The sequence below is a fragment of the Tiliqua scincoides genome, chromosome 1 (assembly GCF_035046505.1).
Source record: "Tiliqua scincoides isolate rTilSci1 chromosome 1, rTilSci1.hap2, whole genome shotgun sequence".
Classification (NCBI taxonomy): domain Eukaryota; kingdom Metazoa; phylum Chordata; class Lepidosauria; order Squamata; family Scincidae; genus Tiliqua; species Tiliqua scincoides.
This window is the reverse complement of record NC_089821.1, coordinates 312,960,134-312,979,209: the sequence shown is the minus strand read 5'-3', so window position 1 is coordinate 312,979,209 and position 19,076 is coordinate 312,960,134. Positions and strand designations below refer to the sequence as shown.

At 54.2% G+C, this 19,076-nt stretch overlaps 2 protein-coding genes across 6 annotated transcripts; both read right to left on the bottom strand.

The window, feature by feature from the left end:
• Window positions 1-1,259: 1,259 nt before the first annotated feature.
• On the bottom strand, window positions 1,260-13,413 carry LOC136637079 (zinc finger and SCAN domain-containing protein 23-like). Of its 5 annotated transcripts, none has more exons than XM_066612378.1 (4): window positions 12,769-13,413; window positions 11,580-12,463; window positions 8,747-8,873; window positions 1,260-3,894 (listed from the first exon to the last, which is right to left on the bottom strand). In XM_066612378.1, the coding sequence occupies exons 1-4, from the start codon at window positions 12,902-12,904 to the stop codon at window positions 3,212-3,214; spliced, it is 1,830 nt and encodes a 609-aa protein (XP_066468475.1). In that variant the 5' UTR covers window positions 12,905-13,413; the 3' UTR covers window positions 1,260-3,211. The 5 variants fall into 5 exon arrangements, with proteins under 5 accessions (XP_066468475.1, XP_066468483.1, XP_066468492.1 ...); XM_066612386.1 differs by having other exon boundaries at window positions 13,036-13,413; XM_066612395.1 differs by having other exon boundaries at window positions 13,132-13,413.
• A 4,133-nt stretch (window positions 13,414-17,546) lies between these two features.
• On the bottom strand, window positions 17,547-18,269 carry LOC136636955 (small ribosomal subunit protein uS14). Its single transcript, XM_066612365.1, has 3 exons — window positions 18,134-18,269; window positions 17,808-17,907; window positions 17,547-17,653 (listed from the first exon to the last, which is right to left on the bottom strand). The coding sequence occupies exons 1-3, from the start codon at window positions 18,193-18,195 to the stop codon at window positions 17,645-17,647; spliced, it is 171 nt and encodes a 56-aa protein (XP_066468462.1). The 5' UTR covers window positions 18,196-18,269; the 3' UTR covers window positions 17,547-17,644.
• Between the last annotated feature and the right edge of the window lie 807 nt (window positions 18,270-19,076).

The following is a 19,076-nucleotide window of genomic DNA, read 5'->3' as shown; positions in this document are numbered from 1 at the left end:
ATCTGGGATGGAGCAGCAGCAACCCAGACCACAGCAGCTGAGCAGCAGGTGACAGGAGAAGCTCTTCTTGAAAGGGGACCTGCCCTTGGGCTCTGAGCTGGGGCAGGGGAGGGACAACTGCTTATCTGGGCCCATCCTGTGCCCCCTCTAATGTAAAAATGTGGACATAAAAATGGGGACATAATGAAGCAGAAACTCTCCCCCCAGTGGTCTCAATTGACAGGCAGAGACATACAAGAAGGTATCCCAAACATATGAGCTCTGCAGGTGATCAGCAGCACTTTGAACTGGGTGCAGAAGTGAACCAGGAGTCAGTACAGACCAAGCAGTCTCAGAACAACAGGCTAGCAGAGGTTGGTCTAAGCTAAACTCCTCTTTTCCATTGGCTCGAGGCAGCTTGCAAGAGTACAAAACAGCCTGCTGGCTGCAGCTGCCAAAGATGCCTGACATCTACCCTGCTTCCCTGAAAATAAGACAGTGTCTTATTTTTTTTTTGGCTCAAAAAACACACTAGGTCTTATTTTTTTCAGAAGTCAGTCCCTTTATAGTTAATGGGACTTACTCCCTGGAAGGTGTGGAGAGGGTGTCCCCTCAGTGCCTAGGAGGATGCCTGCCAGCTTGTCTACTCAGAAGTCAGCCCCTTTATCGTTAATGGGACTTACTCCCTGGAAAGTGGACAGTCTCAGAGCCAGGTATGTAGGGTTGCCTTGCTTGCTGCTTCCCACCTCAGTTTCTCCTCAGAGTCCTCTGCCCAAGGTAGCACAGCAGGCACTTTCTAGGTGTCGCACACACAGGAGTGCAGCATTCCTGGTCACGTTGTCCACCCACCTAACATAAGAACATAAGAACAGCCCCACTGGATCAGGCCATAGGCCCATCTAGTCCAGCTTCCTGTATCTCACAGCGGCCCACAAAATGCCCCAGGGAGCACACCAGATAACAAGAGACCTCGTCCTGGTGCTCTCCCCTACATCTGGCATTCTGACTTAACCCATTTCTAAAATCAGGAGGTTGCGCATACACATCATGGCTTGTACCCCATAATGAATTTTTCCTCCAGAAACCCGTCCAATCCCCTTTTAAAGGCGTCTAGGCTAGACGCCAGCACCACATCCTGTGGCAAGGAGTTCCACAGACTGACCACGCGCTGAGTAAAGAAATATTTTCTTTTGTCTGTCCTAACCCACCCAACACTCAATTTTAACCTCCAACCAAGGACCCCTTCCCCCCCCCCCGCCCCAGCTCTGATCACAACTAGGTCTTATTTTCTGGGTAGTTCTTATATTTCAGCAATTCTCAAAAAACACACTAGGTCTTGTTTTCAGGGTAGGTCTTGTTTTCGGGGAAACAGCATCGCTAGGGGGTGCAGGGGGTATGGGCCACACCGGGTGACACGCACTGGGGGGTGACAGGCTAAAATTGTAGTGGTTAGGAGTAACCCCATCATATTATATACCGTTGGATGTGGAATATTGAGTGGAATGCAATGCAAGAAACCAGAGTGAAATATCTCCTTTTTATCAAAGGTTATGGCCAAAAAACTGGAGAACAAAAAATGCGTGGATCCCTATGAAAAGAGAAAGTGAGCTGTATTGCATGTTTACTCATAAGTAGATAACCTTGCCTTAGTCCAATCCAATGACACCAGAATGGTTCTGATCCAATGAATGCAGCCCCCAAAAACACCTGAGAAGGAAGCCCCTCCCTCCAAGCAGATGAATGTATTGAGCCCTATGGAAAGCGAAACTAAGCCTCACAGTTGCATTTACTCATGAGTAAGCAAACGTGCCTTGGCTGGTGTGGAAGATCAGGTGAAGGAGAGTACAAGGGTACTAGAATGGTCCTGATCAATCAATCAATCAACAGTATTTATATACCGCTTTTCAACTAAAAGTTCACAAAGCGGTTTACAGAGAAAAATCAAATAACTAAATGGCTCCCTGTCCCAAAAGGGCTCACAATCTAAAAAGATGCAAATGAATACCAGCAGACAGCCACTAGAACAGACAGTGCTGGGGTGAGGTGGGCCAGTTACTCTCCCCCTGCTAAAAAGAGGAGCACCCACTTGAAAAAGTGCCTCTTACCCAATTAGCAGGGGTTAGGTGATCCTATGCACCTGCAGGTGATCCTATGCACCTGCAGCTAAACAAGTGCTCCAGAAGGAAGCCTCCCCCCCCCCCACACACACACACTAATAAGGATCAAAACAGAGGCTTCAGCTGATAAGGTGAACCTTTTTGAGACTTGCAAAGCCAGGTGGATCCTGATAGTGATCTGGTTTAAACAGAAGTTCTTAAATTGGACTGGGCACTGGGTGAGGCTGAAAACCTGACTGATTTTGGAGGGGGGGGTGTTATTGCAGGCAGGCTACTTGGTGGAACAGGACTGGCTTTTGCTTATTTAATTATTTGTTTTACTTTAATTATTTATACTTCTTTATTTTAATTTGCCTGATGATGTCACTTCCACCATGACCACTTCTGGTGGCTCTTGCACAGATTGTCATTCTAAAAAGTGGGTCCCAGTGCTAAAAGTTTCAGAACTGCTGCAATAAGGTGTTAGTAAGTTGACATCCTGGGGTGTGTGTGTGCGCGTGTGACACCGCTAGTGACCAAAATCACAGTTTGGAGGAATAATACCATAATGTTATATAACAATCAATGCGTAATTTTATGCAGAATGTGTCCTATCTTTGTTCTATCAAAAGGTACAGGCAAAAAAACCAGTGAGGGTGGAGCGATGGTACATCTCCACGTCCACCACCTGGGGTGTTGCCCCGCCCATTGCATGGGGGTGATGCGCTGGCATCCCGCACCGGGTGACGCAAACCCTAGTGACGCCACCGGGCAGCAGAGCAGCCAGTCTTCCCTCTGATTTCTGCAGCACCCAAAGTAAAGGCTTCAGCAGCTTGAGAGCTACCACAACAGGAACCTGTTCCAGACACACAATTCAACTTCACAGAGCTGTATAGAACTGTACAAAACCTTTCTACTGAGCACAGCTCGCCCTGCCTGTAGGTGATGAGGGGTAGTTCCAGAGCTCCACCACTAAGCACTGCATCTGCACTGTCACACGCTAGCATCCAAAACAAGCAGCAGTTCAAGAGGGGCATCTGGAATGGCCGAAAGGATAGTGTATCCCTTTGAAATGTGATCATTCTTTAAAATGGGTCTCTCCTGTGTGTGTCGCTCCCATTTGCATGCACGAGGTCTCAGCTCAGGCTGAAAGGTTCCTCGCCTTTCCTGTCCACTGTATGGATTTTGTAATGTTTATTAAGGTTGGCTCGTTGAATGAAGCTTTTCCCACAATCTGAGCATTTGTAGGGTTTTTCCCCAGTGTGGATTCTCTGATGCCGATTAAGATTTGAATTGCTACTGAATCGCCTCCCACAAATGGGGCATTTATGTGGCTTCTCTCCAGTGTGGATTCTCTGGTGACGATAAAGTACAGAACTGGACCGGAATGTTTTCCCACAGGCTGAGCATTCATAGGGCTTCTCCCCAGTGTGAGTCCTCTGATGAATGATGAGCTTGGAGCCAGAAAGAAAGAATTTCCCACAGGCCAAACACTTATGTGCTTTTCCTCCTGTGCGACGATTCTTAAGCATGCCAGAGCTCTGATTGAAGCTTTTCCCATGAGCTCTGCAGCCGCTTTGTTTCTTGCCAGAGTCTGCTCCTGTCTGGACGGTGGTCACTATGAAGGTCTGGTAATCTCCCTCTGCTTCATCCCTCGGGTAGGGGTTGGGCAGGTCCCGGCTCCCAAAGGCATTATCCTGTGCACAATATGGGGAAAGCATCTCTTCAGCTTTCCACGGGGATGTGGCACAAAGTCCCACCTGCTCTGTATCTTCTACTGTGCATCTCTCCCTCTCATGTCTGGTCATCCACACTTGGCCTGTTGGAGAACAAGAGAACCCCAAACAGCTCATTCATTGCACTAGAGAAAAATTGAATGTGAAAAAAGATAATTAAAATGACAGATAGGAGGAACACATTTGTCTCAAAGATTTTGTTCTGGGAGGGGGGGAGAGAAGCAGCAGACAACAGGCAGTGAGAGAATCTCCTAACTCTGACCAAAGCAGGTCAGGATAGCAAATATGTTGGTGGATCAAACCCCCAAACTGTATGATGCCCAGCTGCTACCAGCAAAGTGGGTAAGCCGTTGGCAGGGGGTGACTTGTTCCACTGAGCCCATATTCATCCAGAACCATCAAAAACGAGCTAAGCAGTGCAGGTGTTACTCACACAGGTGAACACCTTTTCACTGCCAGGAACTTGGTCCTTCTCCAGTTCCCTATGCAAGCCCTGTGCAACCTATGGCTGCTGCTGCACGCTTCCCAACAGGAGGAAGCCTTGCCAATGATTGCGCCTGGCTTGCCTGCTTGATTGCGCATGGAGTTAGGCCACTGGGAAGCCTGGGCCCCTGCCTAGCACTTCCCAGCCCTGGGACCACACTCTTCTTCTAAGGCCTCTTTGCCTGTTAGGCAGCTCTCCACCTTGAGGCCAACTTGTGTTGCTTCTGGGTACAGCCAGCCACGCTGAGCCAGGCAGATCTCCGCGTCTGAATGACGTCTCAGAATGGTCCAGAAGATTCTAGCTCAGGGGTGTCAAACATAAAGCCCGTGGGCTAGATGCAGCCTGAGGAAATCTTTATATGGCCCTCAGGCTCTCCCAGCACCACCATCAGCTGCTCACAGCTGCTGAGCTGTTGTGAGATGTCACTGTTGAAAGGGCAGCCCACATAATAATTGGGTCACCTTATCTTGAAAATATGATCAAGATTTACAAATGTTATCTTCTATCTCTTACAGCTAATGAGTTCCTAAGTGAGAAAAAGTGCTTATTTCTGGTCATGATCTGCTTAATGACGTCTTGCCCTCAGGTGGCATCATGAATGCTATTCCTCCCACTATGAAATGAGTTTGACACCAAGCTGCTCAGGAGAAGGCCTCTTCTCATGCTTGGAACACCATCTAGAAACTCACTTTCTAGGAGTGGGGAGTGCTTCTGTGTTCCTTTTCTCCTATTCCCTTTCTTTACAAATCAAACAGTCTAGAACAGGGGTATAAAATTCATTTCATACAGAGAGCCAAAGTTAGCATTCAAGCTGCCTGCAGATGGCTGGAGAGTGACATCATTAAGCAGAGAGTGATGTCATTAAACAGATGATAGCCAGAAAAACAGCAATTTGCCTTACCTGGGTAAGTCTTGTTCCTGGTGGAGGCAGGGGGCATTCCTCACCAATGGGACTGTCCCTTGCTGCTGCTGGAGGCAGGGCCAACAAACAGGTGGGCGGAGCTCCACAAGCACAAGGATCCAGTCCCCACACTACTTGCCTAGCTGTGACAGGATTCTCATACACACTACTGTGACTGGTTGCAAACTTGCATCACAATTGTACTGTTTGGAAAACTGCTTTGCACATAAATAGGTTTAATACCCAAGAAAGAGAAGGGTTTGAACAAGGGAAATCGGTCATTTGACCCCATGTAACCAGTCCCTTTAGGCTTTTTTGGTCCTTTACTGAGGAAAGGGCAACTCTGAATCTGAGGAGTCAGATCGGCCTGAACATTGTGAGGGAGACCTGGAAAGGACGGGGTTCCTCAAGCCTGAGGCTGCTTTCCCTCTTCCAGCCTTGGTCTTTCAGTTGTTTAGGGAGAGGAAGCAGACCCTGCGAGGCCAGCTTGCCATCAGTCAAGCCTTTGAGCCACAGCACCCAGGACAGGAGGAACAGGGTGACAGCAGCACCACTGCTTGACCCCTTAAGCTTATTAGCATCTCTAGGCTCTTTGGAGTGCCTGGACAGGTTTGACTCCAGGCACTTAATAACAGAGTTATTAAGGAATTGAAGAATGAAGTTGCAGACCTCTTGACTAAGGTATGCAACTTGTCCCTCAAAACGGCCACGGTGCCAGAAGATTGGAGGATAGCAAATGTCACGCCTATTTTTAAAAAGGGAAAGAGGGGGGACCCGGGAAACTATAGGCCGGTCAGCCTAACATCCATACCCGGGTAAGATGGTGGAATGCCTCATCAAAGATAGGATCTCAAAACACATAGACGAACAGGCCTTGCTGAGGGAGAAGCAGCATGGCTTCTGTAAGTGTAAGTTGCCTCACGAACCTTATGGAATTCTTTGAAAAGGTCAACAGGTATGTGGATGCGGGAGAACCCGTGGACATTATATATCTGGACTTTCAGAAGGCGTTTGACATGGTCCCTCACCAAAGGCTACTGAAAAAACTCCACGGTCAGGGAATTAGAGGACAGGTCCTCTCATGTATTGAGAACTGGTTGGAGGCCAGGAAGCAGAGAGTCGGTGTCAATGGGCAATTTTCACAATGGAGAGAGGTGAAAAGCGTTGTGCCCCAAGGATCTGTCCTGGGACCGGTGCTTTTCAACCTCTTCATAAATGACCTGGAGACAGGGGTGAGCAGTGAAGTGGCTAAGTTTGCAGACGACACCAAACTTTTCCGAGTGGTGAAGACCAGAAGTGATTGTGAGGAGCTCCAGAAGGATCTCTCCATTCTGGCAGAACGGGCAGCAAAATGGCAGATGCGCTTCAATGTCAGTAAGTGTAAAGTCATGCACATTGGGGCAAAAAATCAAAACTTTAGATATAGGCTGATGGGTTCTGAGCTGTCTGTGACAGATCAGGAGAGAGATCTTGGGGTGGTGGTGGACAGGTCGATGAAAGTGTCGACCCAATGTGCGGCGGCAGTGAAGAAGGCCAATTCTATGCTTGGGATCATTAGGAAGGGTATTGAGAACAAAACGGCTAGTATTATAATGCCGTTGTACAAATCGATGGTAAGGCCACACCTGGAGTGTTATGTCCAGTTCTGGACGCCGCATCTCAAAAAAGACATAGTGGAAATGGAAAAGGTGCAAAAGAGAGCGACTAAGATGATTTCGGGGCTGGGGCACCTTCCTTATGAGGAAAGGCTACGGCGTTTGGGCCTCGTCAGCCTAGAAAAGAGACACCTGAGGGGGGACATGATCGAGACATACAAAATTATGCAGGGGATGGACAGAGTGGATAGGGAGATGCTCTTTACACTCTCACATAATACCAGAACCAGGGGACATCCACTAAAATTGAGTGTTGGGCGGGTTAGGACAGACAAAAGAAAATATTTCATTACTCAGCGTGTGGTCGGTCTGTGGAACTCCTTGCCACAGGATGTGGTGATGGCATCTAGCCTAGACGCCTTTAAAAGGGGATTGGACAGGTTTCTGGAGGAAAAATCCATTACGGGGTACAAGCCATGATGTGTATGCGCAACCTCCTGATTTTAGAAATGGGTTATGTCAGAATGCCAGATGCAAGGGAGGGCACCAGGATGAGGTCTCTTGTTATCTGGTGTGCTCCCTGGGGCATTTTGTGGGCCGCTGTGAGATACAGGAAGCTGGACTAGATGGGCCTATGGCCTGATCCAGTGGGGCTGTTCTTATGTTCTTATGACTCTGAGCTGGCCTCAGAAGACATGTAGGTTTTTTTTGTTTTTTTTTTAAATATTACCACGCTGAACAGCCCAAGAATAACCCTCTGGCTGTCCACTGGACTGTTTACGAGGGAAAAACAGAGGCTGTGCAAAAAGAGTAGGAAAACAAACCCCTTACTGGTCTGCTCACTGCATGTGAGGAAAATGCTACCCACTGAGACAAAAAATAGCACTCGCTGAGGTAAAAAACAGAACTGATGCTTATAAGCATTGGGCAGGTTCCGGGCACGCTGATGGAGAGTCCTGCCTGACTGCCCCTGACACTGCCTTGATTGACGGGTGCGCCTCTGTTCCTCAAACCTGCCACCATCTCAGAGAGGCATGGACCAGGCACTGGGAGCCCCAACTGCTGGGGTAAAAAATGGCGCCCGCTGAGGTAAAAGCAGACCTGATGTTTGTGAGTGTTGGGCAGGCTCTGGGCGCTCATGGAGAGTCCTGCCTGACTGCACCCGAACACTGCGATAGCGCCGGGTCGATCCAGGGGTCTGCCGCTGATCTCCAAACCTGCCGCCACCTCAGAGAGGCGCAGACCAGGGGGTGCCAGCCCAAGTGGGCACCCTCACAGTGGTGCCCGCTTGGGCTAACCCCAAGTTCCTTCACAGCGGGAGAAGCCAGTGCAAGTTAATGAAAAAAGCGGCAGTTAATGTTTCTGCAGTGGAGAGAGCCGGGATCTCCACTGCATCTGTCAGGCAAAGATGCTCCTTTCTCTCAGAAACTCAACTGAGCCGACTTCACTGAGGAGGGGTGTTGAGACAGGCTGAAGAGAACCGTTTTCCCTTCGCTTTGAAAGCACTGAGGAGGAGCTCCAAAGGAGATGACTGAACTCCAGTGAGGCAGGGACGGTTGGGGACCGAATCCCTGTGCTTGTGGAGCTCTGTCCGCCTTTTCACTGGCCCTGCCTCCAGCAGCAGTGAGGGACAATCCCAGTGGTGAGGAATGCCCCCGCCTCCACCAGGGAATAAACACTTTGTTCTCACATAGAAACTCACTAGCTGCAAATGACAGAGAATGTGCAAATCTTGTTCATGTTGATGTGAGACAGCCCAATTATCAGGGTGGAAGAGCCCAGTTATAACGGGGGTCGGATAAATTGCTTTCAGAGGCTGCATTCGGCCCATGAACCTTATGTTTGACACCCTGGTCTAGAAATTCCACGGACACAGCAGTTCCTGAAGGGAGAGAAGGCACCACATCGAGGTCTGTCCAGCAAGAACTCGTGTGCAAAAGGGCAGCGCTCCTTACCCAGCAGGGGAGGCTCCCTGTCGTTGTCCTCCTCCTCCTTGGTCTGCATGTACAGCTGCCTCTGTTTGGGGTCAGGTGTTGCACATTCTGCCTCGGAGAAGTTCACAGCTGTCTCCTCAAAGGCCACCTAGAAGTATATGCAAGATAGAAAAGGCTCTGGAAGGAGATGTGAGAGCCCGGTTCTGACCCCCCAGGGGCAGGCCCATCACCACATACAAGGAACAAATCAGGCCTGAATCTCTGCAGAAGTACATAAGCATTGTTGGCCTTTCCCTTTGGATGCTGATACCAATGCAGGAGGCGGATTTCTCCTGAACCAGACCACTGGTCCACCCAGCTCAGTGTTGCCAGGGATGAGCCGGGGACTCTCTAGCAGAGTGGCTCTGCCACTGAGTAACATCCCCCCTTTCCAGAGTTCCACTCGTGGGGAGAAACTCTGGTGTTCCATCACTTCTCACCAGACAAATACTAAACTGCAGGGACAGCAGTTGTGTCATCAGCAGGGGTTGGGGTTAAGTAGTGCCATCTCAAGGAGCCCCTCATGGGCGTAAACGCCTGGCGAGGGCTTGAAAAGGATGGAGTTCCTCCAACAACCCACTCTTGTAGATCTATAAAAAGAGGGGGGAAAGAGGGAGCTCCACCCTTTGGTTCCCGCAGGGCAATCCAAACAGTGACCTTGAGAGTAACTACTGAGGCCAAGCCAGGCTGCAGCTGGGGCTGTGCCTGAAATGAGACTGGGAGGGGGTGTTTTCAGTCTCATGGCCCCCAACTTCAGTGGCTAAAGCTGCTAAGCCTGCCTGCCTGCTGGGGAGTGAAGACCTGCTCCGCTGGGGGTGCCCACTGCCTGCCAAGCAAGCGGCCAATGCTGCATATGGCCCCAGTTCGCACTGCCCCTGAAGAGGACTTGTCTTGTACGAGAACCTGGGACTCTTGAGAGAGAGAATCAAGAGAAAGCCCCAGCACTGGAAGTAATATGGCACAGAGTTTGTCCAGAAACATAAAGGCTAAAGAGAACTTCTTATTCCTTGAGAGGTCTTGAGAGCTAACGCAGCCTTCTTTCATTAAATTAAGAAATTTCTTTCCAATTTCAAAATAATGTTCAAAGCAGCTCACATCAACAGTAAAAGCCAGCAAGCAATTTAGATAGAAAAAGAAACAGACTGTAAAAACAATCCAACAGAGAAAGCCAGCCAGGAAGATTCTGGGCGCAGACAGACCCAAGTTTGCTTGAACAACAGGCTCTTCACGAGGTGGGGGGGGGGGATCCCCAGACAAGGTGGCCTCTGTGTGAAGCTGCAGGCTCCCAAGCAGGTGGCAAATCAAGCAGCAAATGGGACAAGAACAAAGTGAGGGTCATCTTGACTCCATTTATGCCGTGTGCAGTTTCTCTGGCAGCCATTAACTAAAATTGTCATGTTTGAGCTAACACACACACACACACACACACACACACACACATGCATCAATATGCAAGCAAAGAAGGGGTTTTCATCTTTCCTTCCAAGTCTCATTTACTAACAATCAGCCTTATGGCCCAATCCTACCCCCCCCCTCCCGGTTTAACTAGTGTGGAGCTGGCAGACGCTGCTTTAAAGCAGCCGCAAATCAGCCCCTGCCAGCACATGCTGCAGGCCCACTGGAGTAGGTTGGAGAGGGGTGAGCTGGGTAGAACAGGGGAGGGGTTTGGCAGAACAAGGTGGTGACGGGGCAAGCAAGGGGGAAGGTTTGGTGGCAGTAGCAAACACTGAATCCAGACTCCATTCCTGGGCCAGAACTGCCTTCCCAGGTCAGTGCAAATCTGCACCAACAGTTGCACTGCCACAGATCCGAGTTGATCCATAGTGGCTGCTGGGGCTTACCCCTGGGCAAGAGGACAAGGAGACATCCAGCAGCTGAAAATCCCTTGCAGGACACAGCTGAAGCCATGCCAGCAACACCGTGTCGATTTAGGTAGGATTGGGCTGCCCATGTATTTTGTGGCATTATCTACAGCTCAGCCTGGGAAAGCAGGAACTTCTGTGCCAGTTCCTGGAGGTGAACACCTCACATATGTTCTCAAGAGCCCCAATGCTGAAGAGACTGTTGGGTCATGAGGCGGGAGGTACCTGTTTTGCGTGGGAAAAGAGTCCGAGAACAGTATTGCCAAGGCCTGCACACTCTGCAATTTCACGAGGTTGTGGATTCGTCCCTGGAGGCTTTGCGAGAAGGTGACTGTTGCTTGACTTAATATATGTTCAAGTACTTTGGCTGACAACCATGTCTTTTTTTGTTATATTTGTGGGAATTTTTTTGTCCTGATGTGTTATTATTGTAGGGTTTCCAAGCTTGTGGGGAGTTGCCTTGGGCGTCTCCCAGTTGGGAGGGGAAAGGCGGGATATAAACTGCTAAAATAAAACAAATAATAAACTGTTACTAGACAGTTAACTGTTAACTGTCTTAACTGTTGTTTTGGTCAGAGTGCAAAGGATTCCAGAGTGCAAGTGTCTTGAAGTCACAAGGGGATCAAACTAATCTCCCAGGGTCAGGACTTTTGCGCCTTGATGCTGCCACAGAAAAGACCTTTATATTAATCCCCACCAACCACATCTCAGAAGCTGGAGGAATGAACAGAAAAGCTTCACCAGCTGAACTTGATAAACAGGCAGGTTCATATGGGATGTTACAGTACAGGCACAAGGGTGAACTCCATCCCTCACACATGCTCTTGCCCAACAAATTGTGCAGGTGCTTAGGCTGGAAGCTGCTTTTCTTTTTCCCCAAGACCTGAAATAACAACTCTGTCCCCTGTTCCTCCACAGACTCTGTGCCCCCCAGAAGGCTGACATGATCTCACCTGGCTCCCAGGTTGCTCAGTGTCCCGCTGCCTCAGCAAGAAATCCTCAGCCAGGGCCACCGCCCGAGAGCAGGTCTCTGGCCCACGTTCCCTCACCCAGCTCTGGATGTCAGGTGGTAAGACGGTCAGGAACTGCTCCAGGATCAGCAGCTCCAAAATCTGCTCCTTGCTGTGCCTCTCCACCTTCAGCCACTGATGGCAAAGGTTCTGGAGTTGGCTGTGCACTGCCCTTGGGCCCTTCGCCTCCAGATAGCAGAAATGCCGAAAGCGCTGACGACTCTTCTCCCTGCTGAGGGCATCTCTGCGCAAGATGGCAGCTTTCACCTTCCCATAATCCTCTCTGTCACTGACTTCCAGCATGCTAAAGGCCACCTCGGCGCCTCCGCTGACAGCTGGCAAGAGCCGAGCCACCCACTCTTCCTTGGGCCACCGGCAGGCTGCAGCCACCTGCTCGAAGGAGGCCAAAAAAGCCTCTGCATCTTCCCAAGGGGCGGGTTCTTCTGGTCCCGAGTGTGGGGACTCCACAGCCTTCAGGAACTGCTGCCACTGGGCTTCCCAGCGATGGGCCAGGCCCTCCTCCGGTTCCTCCTTTACCTGAGGCGGAGTTTCCAACCTGAGGGATTCAGCAGCACCCCCAAAATGCACTGCCTCAGGGAGTTCGCTTCCTCCCGCCAAGTCCTCCTGGCCTTTACAGCCTGCAGTGTCCTGAAGGGCCTGGCTGGTCTTTGCAGCCTCTTCCGACGCTCCCCCCTGTGCCCCGCAAGGTGAGTCTCGCTCCTCCGTCTTCATGCTTGGGTTCCTGACAAGGATTGTGTGGCACTCGGAAAGCTTAGGGATGAGTGAAGGGGCAGCAGTTGATCCCGGCAGCTGTGTGGAGCTTCTGCCTGCAGAGAAGGGACAGAAACAGAGGAAGTGAAAGCAGAAGGTAAGGCTGAGCAGGTGTTGTGCTTTTTCTGTTTGAACACACAGGCTATGTGGATCAGGGATGTGTGGTGGGTGAGGAAGCAGGTGAGGCAGAGCCTCCCCACTGCAGCCCTTTGAAAAGCACCGCTGCCGCCTTGTGAGGCACTCAAGCACACTCAACCCATGTGCACTGAGTGTCCCTCAGCGCCTCACACGGCAGCAGCGGTGCTTTTCATGGCACTGGCAGTACTTTTTAAAGAAGTCTAATGGGTGCCTCAGCACCTACCCCAAGTTCCTGCTTGTAATGGCCGGATCCTGTTCTGTCCAAGTTTTCTGTGCCTCACCTCAGAGCTGGTGCTGCTGCTTTTCGAAGGGCTCCGGTGAGAGGCTCTGCCTCCCCTGCCTCCCCACCCACCACACATCCCTGCTTGTGAGGACCTGATCCTGTCCAACGGGACTGATCCTGCCCAACTTTTCTCTGCCTCCCCTCAGAGGTGTGCTGCCTTTGGACGGGCTCTGGTGGGAGGCTCAGCCTCACCTGCCCCCCACCCACCAGATATCCCTAGAGTGGGTGCCTCTCCTCGGCCACTCCCCCGCCGCCGGTGCGGAGGCTCCCAGGCCCCCGGCCAGCGAAGCTCTGGATGCGGACCCGGCACGGACGGAGGCAGCGCGGAGGCCGGGCGCCCGCTCTGCGCACCCCACCCTCGGCGCCCCCTCCCGATGGGGCTGCAGGGTCCGACAGGCGGGACGCAGCTCTCCAGGGTGCTCCGCGGCGCAGCGGGAGGGAGGGAGGCGGAGCAGCTGCCGCCTGCAGGTCCCCGCCGCCCGGGAGCCCGAAGCGCCGGAGGGTCCGGCCAAGCGCTCCCGCCGCACGTCCCCGGCAGCGCCCCGCTCGCCTCGCTCTTTCTCCGGCGCTGCTGCGGGCCGGCCGGCCGGTCGCGAGCGGGAGGCGCCCCCTGGCGGCGGCGGCGCGCTCTCGCTGGCCTTAACCCTTCCGGTCCTGGCCGGCTCGGTGCGGCTCCCGCGGAGGCGGAGGCAGGAGCGCCCTCGCAGGCGCGGCGGGGAAGCCCCTCCGGGCGAGGCTGCCCGCGCCCCGCTCCCCCGCCGGGCCCGGCTCCCACCCCGAGGGTCGTACGGAGCCTTCCGGAGCAGAGCCCCGGCTCTCCGGTGCGAAAGGGCCTCCGCACACCAGCCAAGCCAGCCCAGCGCCGCCCCCGCCCATGCGCGGCAAGAGCAGCCCCGGAGCCCCAGCAGGGGGAGCGGGGAGGCCCAGCCCCCGGCGCAGGAAGCACAGCTCTGCTCGCAGCTGCCTCCGGGAGCGGGCGGGTCCCGCCACCCCTGCCCAGGCTCCAGCTGCTGAGCCCAGACTTTCTACCCGCCCGGCTCTTCCACCGGCGCCCAGCCCCTGGCGGGCTCCCTCCGTCCTGATCCAGACGGGGCTTCGGGCGCAACGCCCTCGCGCCGGACGCCGAGCTCGGACGCTTCTGCACGCCCAAGTCAGAAAAGTTGTGCTGAGCTGCAGTGGTGGCAGCTGAATTCTGCCCCTTCTACCCGTTACGCTTTTCAGCCACAAAGGCTGCATTCCTATGCACACCTACCTGGGAGTAAGCCCCATTGAACACAGTGACACTTACTTCTGAGTAGACATGATAGGATTGGGCTTAAACTCACGCACAGTACCAGCCCTTTTCTTTAAACAGAAAGCATGTGTTCATGTGAATACACAGGCACACACGAGAAGCTTGCCAGTGTATACATCACTCCTGCATGGCACTAACCCCCCCCCCCCCCCACACACACACACAGCTCCACCACTGCCAAACTCCCTGGCCAGGATGCTGCTGGGGAGGGGGCTGTACAGGTGAGATATGAGCCCCTTCGCCACCTGGCTTCATGAGGCTCCTCAGCAGCGCGGTGCAGGACACAAGAGGGTTACAGGCACAGACGGTTTGGCAGGAATCAGCCAGGCCATTGGGTACTCAGCAAAGGTGGCACAAAGTGCAATGAGAAGCCTGCAACCCAATGCTTAGCACAGGCCTCCAAGCCGAAGCCTGCAAGTGCTTGCTCCGCTTCCTGCTGCAGAGCTCCCTGGCCAGGAACTTGCAGGTGAAGGGGGCATGGACAAGATCCAGACCACTGGACAAGATCCAGATCCAAACTTAGCAAGGCTCCTAGGCTGCACCATGCAGGGTACAGGAGGGTGAGAAGGTGACAGGCATGGATGGTTCAGCAATGGCCTGGGCCATTGCATGCTCAGGGTGGATGGCACAGAAGTGCCCTGAGACCAAGGTGTGCAAGCCAACACTCAGCAGAACCCTCCAAGCTGTGCCACTGCTCACAGCTGTCCTTCCTAACCCCTGCCCACAACACTGCAATGCAAAAGGTGAAGCACCACTGCCCAAACAGTAATCTCTGCTGCCTCCTGCATGAATCCACATCCCCTCTTCTGCCTGTCTACACTTGCTGGTAAGTGGCCACAGTACCTCATTCACAACAGGGAAGGAGGCAGAAGAGGGAGATGTGCCCTCTTGGTTCCCCCTGTGGCTCCAGACACCTCACCACCTGCTCCTCCACTTTCTCATACTCCTGGCTATGGTGACTAGCAAGCTTTTAAGTTGCTGGTAGCAGTGCTTGCAGATGTGCTGGTGAAGAGCTCAACTGGCCTCGCAGGAGTTCCAGTGTGCCCCAGTCTGCAAGCCTTGCAAAGCTGGTCTTTGTGCCCCCACCAAGGTCAGGCTGGAGGGTCCCCAGGGACCAGATAGTGTTAGGACTGGACTGGATCCAGCCCACAGGCTGTACCTTAGAGACAGCGGTGACCAAATTTGTCACCACTGCAATGGAAAAGCGGTCCCTATTTGGACCACTTCTTTATGTTCTACTTTGGCACTGTGTAGTCCCCCTCATATGAGGGAGAGGAAAGCTCTGCGCAGTTGGGTGGTCTGCCTGGTGGCCCAGAAAGTCACACGATAGGGCATACAGGCAGACGCAACTGCCCAAAGCATCCGTCCCCCAAACAAGAGGGACTTTGTGCGGAGCTAAAACAGAAATGTCCTCTCATGGTGCAGATTGATTCAATCTAATCCCAGATCTGGCTGTTGGGACAGGGATTGACCAGCTCTGATTTAAAGCAAAGCACCAGGAGACTGACCACCTTTGGCAAAGATGGAATTCCTGGCAGCTCCCACATTCAGCCCTGCACAGATAGAGTGCCCGGCTGAGTTCTGGCTGGTGGTGGCAAGGGTGCAGGAATCACCCCCAGCAGGTGGAAGGGAAGTCCAGCAGATAACGTGCAGAAAAAACAGGGCTTGGCCTCTTCCTCCCTCTTCCGCCCAAAAAGATGTTGCCTACAGTCACTGTGAGGGACAAAGCCACCTGGGCTGACTCCTGGCACCCAAAATACTATTCTGCTAGGAAGTTTCACATACCCCAGATGGCATATAACCCATTATGTACTTTTCCTCCAGAAATTTGTCCAGCCCCCTTTTAAAGGCATTTAGGCAAGATGCCATCACCGCATCCTGTGGAAAGGAGTTCCACAGACAATGTGCACAAAGGGTTAGCAGCCCCACTGCCACACCATTCTCCTTCCACCTCTTGCTGAGCGGTCTTTTTGTGGGAGAGCGGCCCCACTATTGTGCCACCGCCCTCCCAACCATGAGGTAAAATCAATAGCCAGAAGAATCTACCCACTACCATGCCGCCTCCCTCTGGACCCACAAAGAAGCCAGCTGACGGCAAACTGCCCCACTGTCACAATGCTGACCCCTCCAAACACTGCTGGTGGGGTCAGCGAAGTTGGATGGCCTCTCTCTTGCCCAGTCACCTCCAGATTGAGAGTGCTGGCTGAGGGTTCTGGCTTGTGGCAAATTCTTTTAACAATCCTAGGCTGCAATCCTACCCCCACTTACTCAAGAGTAAGTTCCATTTACTATTATTGTTAAAAGCATATACATAGTAGACTGTTAAAAGCAGATGTTTAACATTTCCCCAAATGCAGTCACATACCATGGGAGAATGAAGTTTAATATATTAGAAATAAAATGAATGAGGATGCACCTGAAATTGGCTCACAACCCACCTAGTGGGTCCCAGTTCATAGTCTGAGAAACACCAGACTAGCTTATCTCCTACCAAGAACTATCTGCTACATGGAGAAGCTCTCGCTGGATCTGGCTAGGCCCACCCAGTCCAGCTTCCCGAATCTCACAGTGGCCACCAGATGCCTCAGGGAGCACATAAGACTACAAGAGACCTTCATCTTGTTGCCATTCCCTTGCATTTGGCATCCGGTGGTAGCCCACTTCTGAAACCAGGAAGTTTCACATACCCCAGATGGCATAACCCATGATGTACTTTTCCTCCAGAAATTTGTCCAGCCCCCTCTTAAAGGCATTTAGGCAAGATGCCATCACCGCATCCTGTGGCAAGGAGTTCCACAGACCGCCTACAAGCTGAGTAAAGAAATATTCTCTTTTGTCTGTCCTAAATCTCCCAGTACTTAAATTTACTGGCAGTCTCCTTGTTCTGGAGAACAAGCACGTCCTTCTGTCCAACCCCTGCATAACGCTGTACATGCTGATCAGTCAACCAGTCCAAGCAGGTAATCCCATCCTTAAGTTACTGGGCACCTAAAGCCAGATTTGGGCATTAAACCTCCTTCAAGCTATTCTGCTAGCATCGCTGCTGCCAAGAGCACCCAGCGAGCAGTTGCCTCATCAAGTCATTGGGCACCTAAATCCAGATTTTAAACCTTTTCAAGCATTTGGCTAGGGTCAGGCCAGCCCAACTGCGCTGGTGCACGCAGAAGCACAGCGTGGCAGCCACAACGCTGGAGTGCAAGCGCCAGGGACTCTTCCCTCTCCACCCAGCCCAGGCTACCAGGGGCCGTGCAGCAGTGCAGCCTTTTGCCCCAGCTGCTGCCACAGGACAGGGGACCACTGAGTGGAAGGAAGACCCCCCCCATCCCTCCACAGGTCTTTGGACCCCCGGCCAGTTCCCTCCAGAGCAAAGCTGCGCGCAGGGACTGACTGCAGGGAGGAGCAGTGAGAGAGCCAGGAAGCGGGATAACCAACAGACGCCCTCTTTATTTCATGTTCAGAACAGGCCGCGGGGCGGTCAGGCGGGTCTCCAGTGCACAGGTGGGGGACGCGTCTCCCGGCGGTTCAGTCCAGCTGAGGAGGGAAGAGGAGAGTGAGTGAGTGAGTGAGTGAGGGTCCCGCAGAGGGTGGGTTCTCTGCCGAGGCCGCCCGCCGCCCGCCGCCCGCCTCCCCCCTTGCGGGTCTGGGGTCCCGGGGAGGAGGGCGTGAGCGCCCCCCGCGGACGGACCTTGATGAAGCCGATGTCCTTGGCGTACTGGCGGAAGCACTGGCGGCACATGTTGAGGCCGTACTTGCGGATGAGGCCGTGGCGGTTGGAGCAGACGCGGCTGCGGAGAGAGGCCTGGTTAGCGGGGGCGCGTGGCTGCGGCCTCCAGCAGCGCCCCCTCCCGCTCGCGCCCTCCCTCCCTCCCTCCCTGCCAGCCAGCCAGCCAGCCAGCCGCGCCTTTCCCCGCCGGCCGGCCCGCCCGCCCGCATGGTCTGGTGTGCCGGGCGGCCTGGCCTGGCCCGGCCCGGCTACTCCACGCGGGCGGTGCGCCCGGCCCCCAGACCCACCAGGAGCGCGAGCCCTGGCCGAACTTCCTGGGGTGGCTCCAGTAGAGCTGCTGGTGGCCCATCGCGGCGGCTCGGAGCTGCTGCTGCTGCTGCTGCTGCGGCGCGAGCGGAGAGGAGGAGAGGAGCGGAAGGGGGCGGCGCGCGCAGGCGCGGGCGCGGGCAGGGGCGGGGCGGCGGGCGCTGGGGCCGCCCCCCGCAGGCGCCTCTAGCAAACCGGCGCAGGGCAGCAGCCAGCCGGGCGCGGTGGCGCGCGCCTGTAATCCCAGCTGCCGGGGAGGCTGAGGCCGGCGGATCGCTTGAGCTCAGGAGTTCTGGGCTGCAGTGGGCTATGCCGATCGGGTGTCCGCACTAAGTTCGGCATCAATATGGCGAGCCCCGGGGAGCCGGGGGCCGCCAGGTTGCCTAAGGAGGGGTGAACCGGCCCAGGTCGGAGACGGAGCAGGTCAAAACTCCCGTGCCGATCAGTAGTGGGACCGCGCCTGTGAATAGCCGCTGCCGCGTAGCCTGAGCAACACAGCGAGACCCGGTCTCCTTTTGCCGCCGGACCCCGTACCCGGCCCGGCGGGGCAGAGCAGAGCAGCACTGGGCAGCCCCCACCCCGCCCCGCCCCGCCCGCTCCGCGGCCCGCACACCGCTCGGCCGGCCGCCTCCCGACCGCCTCCTGCCGGCCGCGGCGCCGCACTGCCGCTCGCAGCGCCTGCCCTTCCCGCCGCCGCCAGCAGGAGTCAGCGCGGCCGCTCTCGCAGGCGGAGGCGGGCAGAAGCGGCGCTCGCGGGCGGGGCGGGTAGCCGCGCTGCAGGCGCCCGGGAGCCTCCTGCCTGCGGACGCTCCCAGCCAGGCTTGCCCGGTGCTCCCGCTCCGAGGGAGCTGTTCGCACGTGCGCCGGGGACTTCCCCGCCCAGGGCTGCTTGCCGAGCGACCCCTGCGCCTGCCCTGCCGGGGA